This window comes from Nanorana parkeri, unplaced genomic scaffold, assembly GCF_000935625.1.
Source record: "Nanorana parkeri isolate BGI_ZX_2015 unplaced genomic scaffold, ASM93562v1 scaffold85, whole genome shotgun sequence".
Classification (NCBI taxonomy): Eukaryota; Metazoa; Chordata; class Amphibia; order Anura; family Dicroglossidae; genus Nanorana; species Nanorana parkeri.
The window spans coordinates 1,512,663-1,530,788 of NW_017306353.1; the positions used below are offsets into that span (position 1 = coordinate 1,512,663).

Consider the following 18,126-nt stretch of genomic DNA (forward strand, 5'->3'; position numbering starts at 1 on the left):
CTTCCTTTGTAGGCAGCCCAGAATACATAAATTAATTTAATAAAATAAAACTCTGATACATATCAGCCATGATTGATTCCAATTGATGCATTCATTGTGTAGTCTCCAAGGTATGTATATCAACATTCATCCCTACACGTTTCGCCTTTTGGGCTTCTTCAGGGGATTAGATTCATCTATATAGAGTACCTGGAGGTGGGTCGACGTGAGGAGGACCGGGATGAGGTGGGTGGCTAGATCTAGCCCTGCCATCACATACCGTCCATCATCTCTACCGGGACCCCGGGGCCTCAAAGGGAGGAATGCGCTAGGCAGCCTAAGAGAGCCAAACCAAACCCCATTCGGAGCAGTGACCTAATTCTGATCCGAAGTGTATAAAGGTGTGCTGTCCTCAGCTCACAGCTCCAAATGGTGTGCTCTCCACCGATGTCCCCGGGGTCCCGGTAGAGATGATGGACGGTATGTGATGGCAGGGCTAGATCTAGCCACCCACCTCATCCCGGTCCTCCTCACGTCGACCCACCTCCAGGTACTCTATATAGATGAATCTAATCCCCTGAAGAAGCCCAAAAGGCGAAACGTGTAGGGATGAATGTTGATATACATACCTTGGAGACTACACAATGAATGCATCAATTGGAATCAATCATGGCTGATATGTATCAGAGTTTTATTTTATTAAATTAATTTATGTATTCTGGGCTGCCTACAAAGGAAGTATGAATCATGGTGGTTAAAATTGGGATATTATATCCACTAATGTATGTAATAATGTTATTTATGATTGTTATCACCTAAAACGATTTTTATGTACAATAAATTTGAGATATTTTTACGCAAGGGCTGATGTACATCTCTCCACAAACCCTTTCGTTCACCCCCTTTGTCTGTATATACTCACCCGAACCTCGGAGCCCCCAGCAGTCCAGAAATCTCATGGCTCCAGAGAAGTGATAGAGCACCAGCAGTCCAGAAATCTCACGGGTACAGAGAAGTGATAGAACAATGGCAGTCCAAAAATCTCACGGGTCCGGAGACGTGATAGAACACCGTCAGCCCAGAAATCTGACAGGTCCGGAGAAGTGATCGAGCACCGGCAGTCCAGAAATCTCACAGGTCCAGGGAAATGATAGAACACCGTCAGTCCAGAAATCTCATGGGTCCGGAGAAGTGATAGAACACCGCCAGTCCAGACATCTCACGGGTCCGGAGAAGTGATAGACCACGGGCAGTCCAGACATCTCACGGGTCCGGAGATGTGATAGAACACCGGCAGTCCAGATATCTCACGGGTCCGGAGAAGTGATAGACCACGGGCAGTCCAGACATCTCACGCGTCCGGAGAAATGATAGAACACCGGCAGTTCAGAAATCTGACAGGTCCGGAGAAGTGATCGAGCACCGACTTGCTTTTAGACTGGTCTCTTCTGGCTTGCTCCACCTCCCCTGCAGCACTCTGAGGATCCTTGAATCATCATGTTCCATACACAGTGTATAGGAGGTGGGGGGCACAGAGGGACATACAACAGCTGGAGCAAAGGGAGAGAGAGGGAGCGGTTACTGACGCAGGACCGAGGATCGGATGAGTATAACTTTTTTATTTTGGCACTTAGACACAAATGATCACCTAACCCTTGCAGTGCGGGGGTAGCCCCATTGCAAGAAAGGCACACTTGTATGGTACATGTTCCCGAGCTAAATAATCCACCGCAAACACCGCTCACATTCCAAAACCAGCTTAAACTACAATCGCATTCCCAGGTGCAGGTAAACAAGCATGCCGCCAACCATAGCAACCCAATGAGAAATAGCCGCGCTCTTCACTGAAGATAACAATCATTATTTTCCGTAAACGGAGGGACTTTCAAGAAATACTACAAACTCTCTTGGTATATATAAAAATGATAAATTCATTTATTAGTGTAACATGGTTAGTGTAGCATGATTTTATATAAAACATGATTATTCAATATCCATCATTGGTATCACATTAAATTCATCACATGATTGGTTTATAGAGCATAATTGATGACTCATTCAGATAGCCCCGACATGTTTCATCACCCTGTTGGGCTAAACACACGGGGGCAGCTTCAGAGGCTGGCTATATGAGCTGTGCATTTTCCAAACACATCCCCTCTTGTTTGCTGCCCCCGTGTGTTTAGTGCTGCAGATATTTCTCCTGACACGACTCCCATGCGTGACTATTTAATTTGAGGGAAAACACACTTGATACATTTGGCTCCTTTTCATCTCCCTATATTGGTGTCGATTGACGGCCTGATTGGACTCTCCCATGATGTATATCTTTACCCCCTGAAGAAGCCCAACAGGGTGAAACATGTCGGGGCTATCTGAATGAGTCATCAATTATGCTCTATAAACCAATCATGTGATGAATTTAATGTGATACCAATGATGGATATTGAATAATCATGTTTTATATTCAAAGAAAATGTAACTATCTAAATCATGTTACACTAATAAATGAATTTATAATTTTTATATATAGCAAGAGAGTTTGTAGTATTTATTGAAATCCCCTCCCTTTACGGTATTTGTAATTGTAAATTGGGGTGTGAAATCTTGCTCTCTTTAACTTTTCTATTCAAGTACATGCTAACTAAAAATCTACCTTCAACAATCTGTATTTATGGAGCAAATACATACTGTTTGCTCCTCCCGATGTATGCTCAACCTCTAACGCATTTCACCATTCTGGCTTACTCATAGAGAGCTTATAGGAGAAATCTGTAATGGTGAAACGCGTTAGAGTTTGAACACACATGGGGAGCAACAAGCAGTATGTGTTTTCTCAATAAAGAAAGATTTTTATCTTCGGTGAAGATCCTTGGAGTGCGGCTATTTCTGGATTAAGTGTCCCCTAATGTTATGATGTGCATACTTGCACTTAGGGCAACAACAAAATTAAAAGCAGATTACTTCTGCTTTATGTCTGTGTTGGTTGCTTGAATTTGCACTTTCAATAATGCAAGTGGTTGCCATACACCTAATAAAACATCCAGTAAAATGATTGGACAACATGTGTGCATGAGTAGGAACTCTCTGGATTTCGGCTCACTTCAGTTAAGGGAAGTAGAGGAGACTGTACATACACTATATTACCAAAAGTATTGGGACGCCGACCTTTACACGCACATGAACTTTAATGGCATCTCAGTCTTAGTCCGTAGGGTTCAATATTGAGTTGGCCCGCCCTTTGCAGCTATAACAGCTTCAACTCTTCTGGGAAGGCGTCCACAAGGTTTAGGAGTGTGTCTATGGGAATGTTTGACCATTCTTCAAGAAGAGCGTTTGTGAGGTCAGGTATTGATGTTGGAGGAGAGGCCGGGCTCGCAGTCTCCGCTCTAATTCATTCCAAAGGTGTGCTTTACAACAGCACCAATTCAGAGATTTGAGGATCTCCAGTCGAGTGATACACAAATAAGATACATTTATGTTAATAGTTCAGGTACTTAAATGTATTTTTAAGATTTAACTCCCAAGTTAAGTGTCACCTTCAAGGGTCATGGTCACGGCAGTTTAACTTAGGGAAGGCTACATCCTTTGGGTGATATGCACAAAATGCTGTCATAACTAGTTTTGTAGCTTTGTCAGTTTATATTAGAGAATTCTGGAAAAGTACTGAAGGTCGAAAACAAACAAGTCAACTTCATTTAACACCTGCAGCGCATAACTGAGATCCTTATCTCCATTCCTACTGTCCTTTGTAGCATTTTTGTTATCTGGGTGTCAAAAGTTGGCATATTGAGTCTCACTTAAGAATATAAGAATGTTGTTCCATTCAGAGATATCTATCTGTCTATATCTATATATATACATATTGTGGGGAACCCCAGGCACACACATGCGTCTTCAACACAGTCCGACATAAATAAACAGTTTTTATTTCATCCAGCGGTAACAGAACAAACAGCTTTCTTCAGCAAAACGGTAAAGTAAAAGGCTTTCCTCAGCAAATCTGCGTAGTGCGTTTAGGTGATCTCACCAAGATAGAGTCCACTTGCTTCTGAGCAGCCACACACACAGAACTTTCTGTCTGTCCACTCCTCTCTCACCTGTGTTACCTTTTAACAGGAAGGGCTGTAGGGGCAGTACCTGCCCTCCCAAGTTAACCCCTAAACATCTGACTGTAAGGGAGATATTCACAAAGCTGCCGAAGGCTGCCGAGTGACTAACGCAGCCGAAGTGAAATGAGCCGAACGCCGTTCGGCTATTCACTCCGGCTCAGTACGACTGAACTCCTGCCGTACATCGGCTGCCTTCGGTCAGTTGAACATGCTCTGCATGCATGAGGGACTTCGACTCAGCTGATCCAACATCTGGATCGGCTGAACCGAAGCTCCGGCAGCTCACTTGCTGCCGTTCGCCCGTATTCCCATAGGGGCCGGATGGCAGTGAGTGAATAGCAGAATGCCGGCATTTGGCTCGGCTGTTCTGCTCGGTACCTCTGTGGTATTGAGCAGAATAGAAAATAAGTGAGAAAAATGAAAAAAAAAAGAGTTGCACATACAGTACATTCAGTGAAAGGCAGGCACTGTTCAGGTATTTTGACAGCCGGCGGGGGCCAACTGTCAAAATACAATAGCCACAGTGGAGGATTCTTCCAACCCATGCTAAACAATCTGCACAATTTTTCGTTCAGCCTGAATGTGTATATAGTGTATACCACGCTTGAATCTAATATCAGGACCTTGGAGAAGCAACTTGCACCTACTTTACACTCAGGCCTTATAATGATTGAATGTTTAGGTAGGTTCGCTGCTGTCTGTAAACACATGTATGCTTATATGAACTATTTAAACTGGTAATTTAAAACTGAACTCCAAGCAGATAGTCACAAAACAAACAATGGATGCAGCTATGTGTTAATGGCAATAGTAATGAATGCAGATCAATGCTACTAGCCTGTTTTAGATTCGTTATCAGCCCTTTATAATCTTGACAGCAGCACTCAGACTGGGTGAAGGAAGGGCAGCACTAGGGGCTGGTCAGGTGGGCTGCTGTGCACATGAGCTGGCAAGGAACACTGTGAGAGGGGAAAAGAGTAGAATGAACAGAGGGACGACTCATCACTGTGCTACTGCTGCTCCTTCACTGTCCAGTCACAGATTGGGGTCAGGTAGTTGATCTAATTGTACGGCTAAGAAAGGGAAAATCCGAAATTATAAAGCTTTTATGAGAGCAAGGGTGAGGAGAAATCTTTCAGTAGAGATAAATGTTCCAGCGACAAATGTCTAAGATGGGAACTCCTCTCACTTTAGGGGAGATTTCCTTTTACTTCCTGTTGCATCTCCAAATCAGGAAGTGAAGGTATATCTCCTCCAGCAAAACAAAGCAAATAAATACCCAGATAGGGGACTCAACACTTCCTCACGCTATCCAAACTGAAAAAAAGAATTATACATTCACCTTAAAGGGTAGCCCCATCCACCTCCTAAAAAATCATCCCAGTTACCACTTACCTTTGATGTTTTATCATCCAGAAAAAACATTCAACTCTATTGAATCCTGTGTTCCCATTATCTTCCTGGCTACTCTTCTACTTCACATACTGACCCATCCTGCCATCTTTGTTTGCTTTGTCATCAGGAGTTAGTTGTCTTTTCCGGGTTCTTTCAGCTGGCTCCCTGATGATACGGCATCAGATAAATTATGTTGTGGGGAAACCTCATACAGCCTGCTGAGATACCAGGAGGCTGCAGGAGGAGGCTTCTCATCATTCTCGCTTAGGCCAGCATGGAGGCAGGGGGCGGGTTAACCAGGAGAATAAAAAAGAAAAAAGATAAATAAAACACAGAGGGGGGAATTCATCAAAACTGGAGCAGACAAAATCTGGAGCAGCTTTGCATGGTAACCAATCAGCTTCTCTCTTATTGGTTGCCATGCACAGCTGCTTCAGATTTTGTCTGCTCCAGTTTTGATGAATTCCCCTCGCAGTATTTTTGAAAACGGTATGCTTTTTATAGATTGTGTAGGGTTCGAATGCTGCAAAGTTTTACTTTGGTGTTATGGTTTGCTTTAAGGATAAATATTGCTTTTCTGCACTGATACTTTATTGACTAAAGTTACTAAATCTTTATGTCCTTTATGTTGCAGCTTTGTTTTTCCTGTATTCACCATCATCGTAGACCACAATGACCATCATCAGCACCATAAATTGCTACACCAAAGAGGTAAACACCTTTATCCGTACTATTGGTAGTTCAAAGTTGTTTAGGGGAGTAAGTAAATTAATACGGGGCAATATATTTCCACCATTTTGCTGCAAAGGCCTAAGGCTATGTGTCTTTACAACAGGTCTTTTATTTGTAAATAAATCCAGCTATTTACTTAAAGGAGAACTATGAGGTGAGTGAAAATCACTCATCCTCATAGTTCGAGCCGACGTGCAGGGATCTCAAGTCTCCCTGATGTTCAGGGAGTCTCCCTCTTTTGGACAGCAGCTCCCTGATGTCTGCGAGAGAGGCATTTTCTCCCTGAAAGGTTTACTCTGAGTAAACCTTTCCGGTAAGATATCAGTTGGTAAAGTTTCAGAGTGAGGCTTGCCTCCTGGAGGAAGGTCATGTGATCTCCCCAGTAGCCCCAGAACGAGGCTTGGCTCTCAGAAGGAAGAAGCTATCTCCATCATCTCCCTTTCCGATCCTCCAGCGCTGACTGGAGGAACGGACCGGTGAGGGGGCGGGTACTGCTGGCTCTGCCTCTAGATAGGCAGAGACAGTTGTCACTGACGCAGCTGGATGGATCTCGACAGTGGATCTCGACAGTAAGTCCCGGCTGCGGCGGGCTCAGTATACCGCGAGCTGGAGCTCGTGATATACTGAACTTTGGCTCACGGGAGGAGGTTAGAATATGTCCTCCGTGACCCTTAACAGAACTATGGGGAAAAACACTTACCCCATAGTTCTCCTTTAAAGAACTCAGCTAAATAACAGCTGTTGCACAAAGGTGGGGCTTTTAAGGTGTCAACTAAATGATGCAAAGGGACATTATGATAAACTAGTAATACAAAATTATTTATCTATATGATTAAAAAAAATTTTATTTCAATAAAACTTAAAGATCAACACATGATGATGAATAAAATATCTGACAGAACAACATAGAACCTCCATGGAATCCGTACAGATACATACTGTATACATGATAATATACAATGCGACATTTCAATCTCAATATCCTTACGTAACAACTTTTTTGCACATGGGGGCGTGGTGTCCCTGTTCTTGGGGTAATTCCAAATAGTATGTACATTGCCTGCTATTAGAGCCGTACTGGTTAGTAATGCTTCAAGATCTGCCCCATATCTGTACCAACGTAAGACTCATGCATGCTTGCTTGCATTTTTTTACTCTAGAAGTTGATACAGTAAATTCCCCGTTATCCGGCATCCACAGGGATTGGTAGATTCCAGATAAATGTAGTTTCTGGTTGCTTGAGATTTACTATTAAAAATAGGTCTAACTAATGCCATACCCCATACTATATCACAACATAAACTCTGTATTGACTTCATATTAATATTGAAATGTAATAATCAAAAGCAAATTAGGACAAATAGACACACGATCGTTTCCAGGATAATACATGCCACAGACCAGCAGAACAGTGAGTACACAGGGGATTTTTTTTCTGGTTAGATGAGAGTTCTGGTTAGCTGAATATCAGATAATAGAGCGTTTACTGTATTGATTTAGTATTTAACAGTAGCATGGCATTTATATCTGTAACATTTACAGACATGTTTACATGCATTGGTTTACCAGGTACTTTCCTTGAGAATATCAAGCCATATACTTTTTTTAAATTTCGGATAGAATGGCCCTCTATTGACTGAGAGTCTCCCGCTGACTGATGTCCGAATGGTGGAGTATCTCCACTCAAGGCCACCAGCCAAACATATGCTATTAGTACTGGCCCAGGAGACCAACTGTAAACTCCATGCAGGTAGGGTCCTGGTTGGGAGTGCTAACCACTAAGCCACTATGTAGATCTGTGATAGTTGAGTAGCGCATCCTTAACGTCCACCCACATTTTCAGCTATGTATCCCATTTCTGGGCAGTGGTAAAATAAATACAAAATGATTACTAGGGATGCACCGATACCTTGTTTTTCAGTATCGAGCATGAGTACCAATATTTTTTCCCGGTAATCACCGATTCCAAATACCAATACTGGAAGCCTCACCAGGTGACGAGAAAGCATGGAGCCAGCTATCTGGCCAATCAGGAAGCTGGGGGGCGAGTCATTACGCACAGCTCGAGTTCCTAATTGGCCAGGAAGCCAGCTCCATGTTCCCTCGTCACCAAGTGATGAGGAAGCATGGAGCCTGCTTCCCAGACAATCAGGAAGCCAGGAGGCGAGTCATTACCCCCCCCCCCCCCTCCCTGATTGGCCGTGAGGCCAGCTTCATGCTCCCTGATATCTAAATGCCCAGTCACAAATATTCTTAAATAGAGAGATGGGGGGAAAGGCTAGCAAACCCAAACAGTATCATGGGACCTCAGACAATAAAACCCTGATGCTTTTAGTAATGTTGACCTTTACAGCCCCCCATACCTCTTATTAGTGCAATCCACATAGATACTTACCTTCTGCCCCACTCCAGTGATCTTTGCCATGACTTTGTCCGTTGCCACACATGCTTTCACTGACAATAGCATGGGCCAAACCGATACTAGGAACTCGTTCATTCCTATGGCTGGGTCTGCACTTCTACAAATAGCTGTATACTATCTACAGAAGTACAGATCCAGCCATAGGAATGAGCTAGGTGTACATCACCCGTGAGATGTAGTTTTACAGGGGACTAGCACAAGTACCTGAATTTGCCTGCATGTCAGCCTCCTTTTATAATTGGCACACTACTGAGAGCCACTTTGACACTTTGTTGTTTTGCACAGTGTGCATGGGAACATGCTTACCAGAGGGATGGATTCATTGTCAAATCAAAGGCTAGGGCAGCTTGCTGACCAAGCTGTATTCATTAACTGCAGAGAAAAGTGTGGTCACCATTCTGGCTATGCTGTCTGTCAGGGCTGTTATAAGACTGGCTGAACAAAAGAGCATATCCTTTAGCCAGTAAGGTAGTTTACGTATAAGTATGTCATATGTGGTATATTTAGCTGCTTGGTTGTAGGCCAGGTTTAAGAAGGTTAGGCACACTACTTATGAATAATATATATATTATTATATATATAATAATATATATATTATTCATATATATATACACACACACACACACACCGATCAACCGCCCACCTAATATCCCCTTTTTGTAGGTCCCCTTTTTGCTGCCAAAACAGAGACAACAGCATGACACAGGAGATGGTCAGAGGCAGCAAATAAAAGTAAATGAATAATCATATCAATACTATAAAATCCCTTCAAGTGTGTGCCGGTGATTTACTTTTATTTACTATTAGCGTTTTGCATGGCACCATCCTTGTGGTCACCTCGGCACCATATACCTTGTGGTTTTCAGAACGTGGCAGTGCGAATGGGATTTGGACTTTGTGGTCAGAGGCAGCAGACATACTATGGGAGATGGTCAGAGACAGCGGACATACTACAGGAGGTGGTCAGAGACGGCGGACATACTACAGGAGGTGGTCAGAGACAGCATACATACTACAGGAGGTGGTCAGAGACAGCAGACATACAACGGGGAAAGGTCAGAGACAGAGGACATACTACAGGAGGTGGTCAGAATCAGTGGCAGCCCTGACCCTTCGAGGCACGGTCTTCACTAGACCTTCACTATGATTGGAGTGAGATCTGGAGAATTTGGAGGCCAAGTCAACACCTCAAACTCGTTGTGTTCCTCAAACCATTCTTGAACCATTTTTGGCAGAGCGCATTATCCTGCTGAAAGAGGCCACTCCCATCAGGGAATACAATCTCCATGAAAGGGATGTGTTTGGTCAGCAACAATGTTTAGGTCTGTGGTAGAAGTCAATATGACAACCACGTGAATGGCAGGACTCAAGGTTTCCCAGCAGAACATTGCCCCGAGCATCACACTGCCTCCGTAGGCTTGCTTTTTTCCCATAGTGCAAAGTCACTCAAACCCTTACACTTGCTCATTTTTTTCTGCTTCCAACACATCAGCTTCAGGGACAAAATGTTCACTTGCTGCCCAGTGGCGTTACAAGGGGGGTGCGGCCCGCACCCGGGTGTGACCATTATGACTGACAGTCATTTTGGTGTCACCCCCCTCTGATAGGTCGGGCACTCGGTCAAGGGCCGAGAGCCCGACAGTTGCTCGAGAGAGAGGAGGGGACCCGGCGGCATACCTTATCCCGCCGGGGGACATCCCCTCCTCTCTCTGCTGGCGTCCATCACCAAGATGGCCGCTGGCAGGTAACAGTGGTACGCGATGACGTCACTGCGAGGTGTCACCCGGTACCCGCACAGGGTGTCACCCCACCTCAGGACGCCTCTGTTGCTCCCTAATATATAATATGTCCCATCCACTTCCAGGTGCCATTGTAATGAGATAATCAATGTTGTAAACTTCACCCGTCAGAGGTCATAATGTTTTGGCTAAATATAACTAAAAAAATGAGTCTTCGTGCCTTACAGGATAAATGAGCCGATTTTTACCGGTTTCTTATCTGCTCGCTATTACTACCTTTCCTATGCATGCATCTCGTATAAATGTTTTGACAACATAACATTTGCTACTGCACTTTGTGGGAAAATGTTCAGTTAACAGTTTTTTTTATCTTTAAGTTGTGCCAACAAACTGCGCAGTCCTTGTTCCCCTCGGTTTATTGCTGTCAAGGTGTCGAAGTTTCTCTGTAACAAACGGTTGTAAACTTTCAGCTTTACAAAACAATCAGAGAAATAAAAAAAAGAAATATACATGTGAAAATCTAAACAAGGTGTAATGGACAGAGTTCACGGCTGAGTTTGTGTAATAAAATCACGTTTACGAGTTCAGGAAGTGCAGAATTTGGAGAATTCACCTGTTACATGAGGGATGAGGAAAACACTGTTCTGACATTACTGACACTGCGAGGCAGGCATTGGACTTTGCTTTACTAAAGTCATAGAGGCTGTTCACCTAAAAGGGCTGATTTAATAAAGGAGTAGAGGCTGTTCACCTAAAGGGGCTGATTTACTAAAGGAGTAGAGGCTGTTCACCTAAAGGGGCTGATTTAATAAAGGAGTAGAGGCTGTTCAACTAAAGGGGCTGATTTACTAAAGGAGTAGAGGCTGTTCACCTAAAGGGGCTGATTTACTAAAGGACTAGAGGCTGTTCACCTAAAGGGGCTGATTTACTAAAGCAGTAGTAGAGGCTGTTCACCTAAAGGGGCTGATTTAATAAAGGAGTAGAGGCTGTTCACCTAAAGGGGCTGATTTATTAAAGGAATAGAGGCTGTTCACCTAAAGGGGCTATTTCACTAAAGGAGTAGAGGCTGTTCACCTAAAGGGGCTGATTTAATAAAGGAGTAGAGGCTGTTCACCTAAAGGGGCTATTTTACTAAAGGAGTAGAGGCTGTTCACCTAAAGGGGCTGATTTAATAAAGGAGTAGAGGCTGTTCACCTAAAGAGGCTGATTTAATAAAGGAGTAGAGGCTGTTCATCTAAAGAGGCTGATTTAATAAAGGAGTAGAGGCTGTTCACCTAAAGAGGCTGATTTAATAAAGGAGTAGAGGCTGTTCACCTAAAGAGGCTGATTTAATAAAGGAGTAGAGGCTGTTCACCTAAAGGGGCTGATTTAATAAAGGAGTAGTGGCTGGTCACCTAACGGGGCTGATTTAATAAAGGAGTAGAGGCTGTTCACCTAAACAGGCTGATTTACTAAAGGAATAGAGGCTGTTCACCTAAAGGGGCTGATTTACTAAAGGAGTAGAGGCTGTTCACCTAAAGGGGCTATTTTACTAAAGGAGTAGAGGCTGTCCACTTAAAGGAGATGATTTACTAACAAAGTAGAGGCTGTTCACTTAAAGGGTTGATTTACTAAAGGCATAGAGGCTTTTCACCTAAACGGGTTGATTTACTAAATGTGTAGAGGCTGTTCATGTAAAGGAGTTGATTTACTAAAAGCTTAGAGGCTGTTCACTTAGGGGATTGATTTACTAAAGGTGTAGAGACTATTCACCTAAAGGAGTTGATTTACTAAACAAGTAGAGACTGATCACCTAATTGGGTTGATTTGCTAAAGGTGTAGCTATTGCTCTCTTAAATAGGATTATTTACTAAAGGTGTAGAGGCTGTTCACTTAAAGAGGTTGATTTACTAGAGGGACGGAGGCTGTTCACCTAATTGGGTTGATTTACTAAAGGAGTAGATGCTGTTCACTTAAAGGGGTTGATTTACTAAAGGAGTAGATGCTGTTCACCTAAAGGGAATACATTTAACATAGAAGGAAAATATTCTAATAACATTAGTTTCTTTGCCTCCATTTTCACAGAACGAAAGTACATGCAATGTCGTAGGGCAAATGGCTCTGCAAATTGTTTATAAACACGCCCCATTATGTAACGCAATTGCTATTGATGTACGCACACGCATCCTAGTCATACGCATTTTTACGTATGTGCTATGGGGAAGACTGTGGGTCCCTTCATTTTTTAAAATGTATTTAATTCAATGTTGTCTTTTTGATTGAATGTATTTATTAATGTACACTATATATACATATATGTATTACTTGACTTCTTTACTACTACAAGTGATAGCATAGTGCAGTGGATAGGTCTCTTCGATTTTTTTTTTCTTCTTGGCCATCTTGAGCCCCATGCTTTATTTCAGTGTTACTCAGGGCCAGGAAATGAGTGCCAAACCAGTTATGCTCGGTTTTAACCATTTAAACAATAAATTCCCAGCCCGAGGGACTTTGAGGTTCACACCCAGGGACTCTATCTTTAGAACAATTTTAAAAAACTGCTGCAGGTATAAAGTATAGACACCTACATACAGTCTTAAGCAGCCTCAAAAAACCTGAAGATACGGCCAAATGCCCTGCCAGGGCATCCAGGGAACGCTCCGGAACATCCTTATACCTTCAAAGCTTGCCCATCCCTTCCGGCCTTTTGCACATTGCCATTGGCTGGTGAATGAACACACAATAGCGCTAGGGTAGGAATAGGAACATCAGGGGGCTGAATTTCGCAAAACAACTTGGACACTACCCAGAATGGCTCACCAATCTGCATTTTGCATGTCTTTTTTCAGCTAGACTAACCATGTAACTATGTATCTGCAGGCTGCTGTTCACAGTGCATGTTTGTAGGTGCTTGCACTCTATGCTTGCAGCACTCTTTTTGTTTGCTAGACGTCTGTTTCCTGTGACCGGGTTTCCACACATGGATTGCGTAATAAACATTTTATTTGTACTGCTTTATAATAACTATCATTAACATGGTACATTGCGTACCTTTTGGGTAGTTCTGGACTCAACCCAACCACTGTAGGCATGACATGACACTTTGTATCTTGCTACAGCCAGAGTCACATTAACATACAGAACAATCTTCAATGGAAGTCATTTCAGAGGCACTGGGGTTTATGTGCTCACTCGAATCGCCCACATGCAGGAAAGGTTGCAAATAAGCTCACTGGCACTGCAAAGGCAATTCCCAAACAGGACAGCCTCCCTTGTTAAAAAAAAGGGCACCCAACCAAAAGGTGAAAAAGTCCAAAAGTGCCTTTTAATGGTTCGCAATTCGAGCAAACGAAAAACCAATGCATTTTGGGGAACAACACTCCCCACTTCATCAGGGCTGACGATGGCCATACATTGTTCTATTTTTTTTTTTTAGTTCAAGATGCAGGACGAACATAAAAAATAGAAGAGATTCCTCCATCAATACTTACAAAGGTTGATGGATGAATCACCTGCTGACCACTGTCAGAATACACATTCATTCAGAGATTTGCATCCAGCTCCTTCGATCTTCAGATTGAGGAATGCCGACCGGAAGGGTGACAACAGCGGCACCCACTGTATGAATTTTGGCCAATTTTTCATGAAATTTGCACAGTATATGGCTAGCTTTAGAATGGGATAGGGATTTGATTGGACTCAGTGGATACTACAACAAAATGGATCTCTGCTCCCTCCAAATGGATCTCTCCACCTTCGGCTCACCCCCACTTACCTGAATTGTGGGGTTCTGCTCCTGCAGGCTTGCTTCACTCTGCCCACCCAGCCACGTTATCCATGCACAGATCCTTTGGCAAGTCTCATCAACCATCACTGCAGCAGGATGTAGTTCTCAATAGAATACAAGTGTGGTGATATCACTGCCCTCGTAGTCCATTCATTCTTCCTCCCATCTATGTTACTGAATGTCCATACTTTGGTATGGACATGGACAGGAGGAAGAGTATGCAGGGGTCAGAGCATTGCACCCACAATCCACTGATCATAGTTGCAATGTTTTACTGGTTCCTATGCAAACATTTTTTTAATATATATTTTATGAAGACATGTGCATTTAGCAAAATGTGGAATTTCTCTTTAACTAGTTTTGATTTCTCTCCAGACTGAATGCTTGCCTTTTCTAGGGCTGATTAGGGTCCTTTAGCTCTATAAGGACATTGTGTAATTCTCTTCAAGCCGTTCATTTTGAATGAAGTGACATTTCTTGTCTGGCCAGTAAAGAGTGTAATTCTAGATCCTGGAAGAGAACGAGATCGTAGAATCAGTGTGCTCTGCAGTAACCACAATGAATGGCGTCAGACGTATGTCAAAAAAACACGTCATTCCTCATCTCGAGCTGCTTATTAATCACATATAAAGAAAGTGAAGTTTAGGAGCTGCATTGGGCTGCTGTATTAGGCAATAGGGATGTTCAGCCCACATAAGAACCTCCTTTAAAGCTGAACTTTGTGCATAAAAACTGTCATTTAAATATATTCATTTATAGCCACAAAGGATATAAGTACACTTTGCTGTACATACAATGATGAGTTAAAGCTAAACAGTTAAATAAATATATATCTGCTGATAAGTAAAAATAAAAGTACTTACACCGCTTATGGGCAACATTGTTAAAGGAAATGTGTACCTGTATGGCTGATATAAGACATAGTTGTATGTAAGGGAGGACCCTTACCCAGTGAAAACCAAGCCAGGGTTTATTTGTTAAATGAGAATTTAAATTACAACAAATAGAGTAATTAATTGAATTGGAATGAAATTATTAAAGAAGAACTGAAGCTAAAACTTTTTTTTTATTTGGATAGATTAAGGAAGGGCTATAACTCCTGTCGGCTTATCTGTCCAATTGGGGAGATTTCCCTTCACTTCATGTCTTATAGCTACAACAGGAAGTAAGTGAAATCCCTGGTGGCCAGCAGTGTCCCAATTGGAAGATTTCCCATCTATTCCTGTACTGGTGATAACCCAAAATTTGGGACTTTCTTTCACTATCAATGATAATGGTTACCAGTAGACATGCATCCGAATGGGTCTGTACACGAATTTTCGAATTGCTTTCGGGAGCTGCCAAATGCCATTTGGGTCTGGGAGCCTCAGGTTTCGTTTTCTGTATATATGGGTCACAATGTTGCCGATATGAATATTCGTTCACACTAAAGAATACTACTTAAATATACATAATTCTAAAACTGATGCTCCAAGACCCGAATAGAGGCCGAATTTCCAAACAGCATTTGAGAGCTCCTGAATGCCATTCGGGTCTGGAAGACTCAGCTTTAATATGGCTCCCAGACCCGTATTGCTTTCTGGAACTCCCAAATGGTATTCAGGAATTCACAAATTTGGACTCCCGAATGCCATTCGGATCTAGAATCTTCATAGTATTAATATCTGTATATGGTTTTCTGTGGTATTCGCAACGAATACTCGTAAACGCATCCAAAACTAATGAAAATTCAGATTTCATTAGAATCCGAAACCAGAACCGAATTGAATTTCGGAACCGAAACCCAAAATAACGAAATATCCGAACCAAATTTTTCCGCAGCTTACATGTCTAGTCACCAGGACAAATAGAGAAGAAGCAATTAAAACCTGACTGGTCTTCTAATCCCTCTCCACTCTATCCAAAACTAAAAAAAAGGGTTTGGCTTTAGTTGCACTTTAAGAACAAAGCTTTCTGTCATGAAATCATTCTGTATTGCAGAAGAGGAATAGTTGCATGCTCATTACTGAAAACCCTACCATGTATGAGGGGAAATGGAAGGAAAGATATAAGAAGGAAAGGGTGGGGGGAGGGAAATGGGGAAAAAATGAGTGTGAGATAATGCTATGACAATCTAATGATTGGAATGTTTGTAACTCTTGCAGGTGATGGTGAAGAGGACGAAGCGGTATTTCACAAGGGCCCTGCACCGGATGCAAAAGGGCCCTGGTTACACCTACAAGGAGCTGCTGGTCTGGTTTTGTAGCAATACCAATACTCATGGGCCAAAGCGCATCGTCACTGAAGGACCAAAGAAGAGAGTCATGTGGTTCATACTGACTCTGATTTTTGCAGGCCTCACATTCTGGCAGTGGGGGCTTGTGATTCAAACATACCTGTCCTACGGCGTCAGTGTGTCACTCTCTGTAGGCTTCAACACCATGGTGTTCCCTGCTGTGACCGTCTGCAATGCCAACCCCTTCAAGTGAGTAAAGACCTCACCCCTTACTGTAAAATAGGTAATTTCCTGACTAAAAAATAAGTCATACAAATGAGAAGAAAACGTAAATATGTGGGTGAGGTAAATCGCTTGGCACATAGAAATCCATTAAACAGGTCCTTTGGACCCCTTACCATTATACAGGGGAAAGCCAACATTCCAGGATGGAGAGGGATCAAAGTCCAGTGATGATAGATGAAAGAGGGTGCTTGAATGCAACTTCCTACCTCTGTGATATCATTGCCCTAATAATAAAGTATTATAATTCCTTATTATGTTCTTCCCTAATAAAGAAAGTCATAAAGGGTTACTTGTAAGGTCTCTTTGGAATGGAGAATCAGAGGAAAGAAAGGCCTAGAAAATTAGAAACAAGTTTGCTGCTGGTCCTGAGTTGTTGACGCTGACTTGCTCCAAAGTGTTCTGGGAAATATCTATATACTGTATATTGGTCAACCCCTCAGATGGTTAAACCTCTCCCATTTTGGGGGATTAGGAAACCAGGCTACTTTTCTTGCCCAGGCTGTATAGACTGCTCCAATTTGATCAAGTGTGAAGAAAATAGAAAGGACAAGTTCACGTTTCTTACCATTTCTTTAATTTAAGGCCTGTCTAGTGCCCACAACCCTTCTTCCTAAAATGCCCTGGCAGGTTCTCTTTTTAGTGCATACATGTCATTCATTCCCACAGTGGAGCTTTATTTTAGCCACCCATAGGGTTGTTCAATTAGATAATGATGGAAATATACTCCGTAGGTACACAATGATTGCTCATCCATCAGAAGATAGCTTCTTTCCATGCTCTTTTGTATTCCGGCCACACGGGTAACAATACAACCTTTAGAACTGCTGAGACAGATTGCACTAAGGCCCCTTTCACATGGGTGCTGTCAGTTCCAATGAGCAAGGCATTCGTGCACGGATCTCTGCTGTCCGGAGCAGTATGGAACAGATGTCACCAATGTGACATCCATGTCAGCCCAGTTTTTTCCTTCATCTTGCGATGGAGGAAAAAACTGAACTTACCGGACCCACATTAGGTCTGTTGGGAGTCGCGTGTAAATGGATATGTGTCTGTTTACATCAGATTACCCTCTATCTGTTACAATCAGATTAGTCAAAACGGAACTCTGTTCTGTTTGGTTTTCCGTACCTGGAGGGAGTTGGGGGTCATTGGATGTACACAGACGCACGTCCATTTAGATCCAGCTGCCCATAGACTATCATAGGGCTTTCGGTCAGATCTGCCTGAAAAATGGACACTCGGACCTGATCGGACCACCCATCTGAAATTGGTCTAAGTAAAAATGGCCCTAGTTGAAAATCCAATCAAATTCAATCAAATAGTTTTTTCCATTTGTGTTTTGATTGCCATTGAAAGATGGTTTGAAACCATTAAATCAAAGATTGGAATGTCACCATTACATATATAGTCAGTAGGGAGGAGCAGAGTGGTTAACTTTATTTTGCAATGAAATTTGTGATTTTGTTTTTGCAGACATTTTT

General features: G+C 42.6%; 1 protein-coding gene across 2 annotated transcripts in view; it reads left to right on the forward strand.

The window, feature by feature from the left end:
* SCNN1B (sodium channel epithelial 1 beta subunit) overlaps nt 1-18,126 on the forward strand; it is a 68,838-nt gene that overhangs the window by 7,589 nt on the left and 43,123 nt on the right. The window contains exons 3-4 of one of the 2 annotated variants that reach the window (XM_018552339.1): nt 6,132-6,197; nt 16,290-16,609. In XM_018552339.1, the coding sequence (XP_018407841.1) occupies nt 6,159-6,197; nt 16,290-16,609 (359 nt within the window). In that variant the 5' untranslated portion in view covers nt 6,132-6,158. The remainder of the gene's footprint in view (nt 1-6,131; nt 6,198-16,289; nt 16,610-18,126) is intronic. The other variant, XM_018552340.1, reaches the window with a different exon arrangement.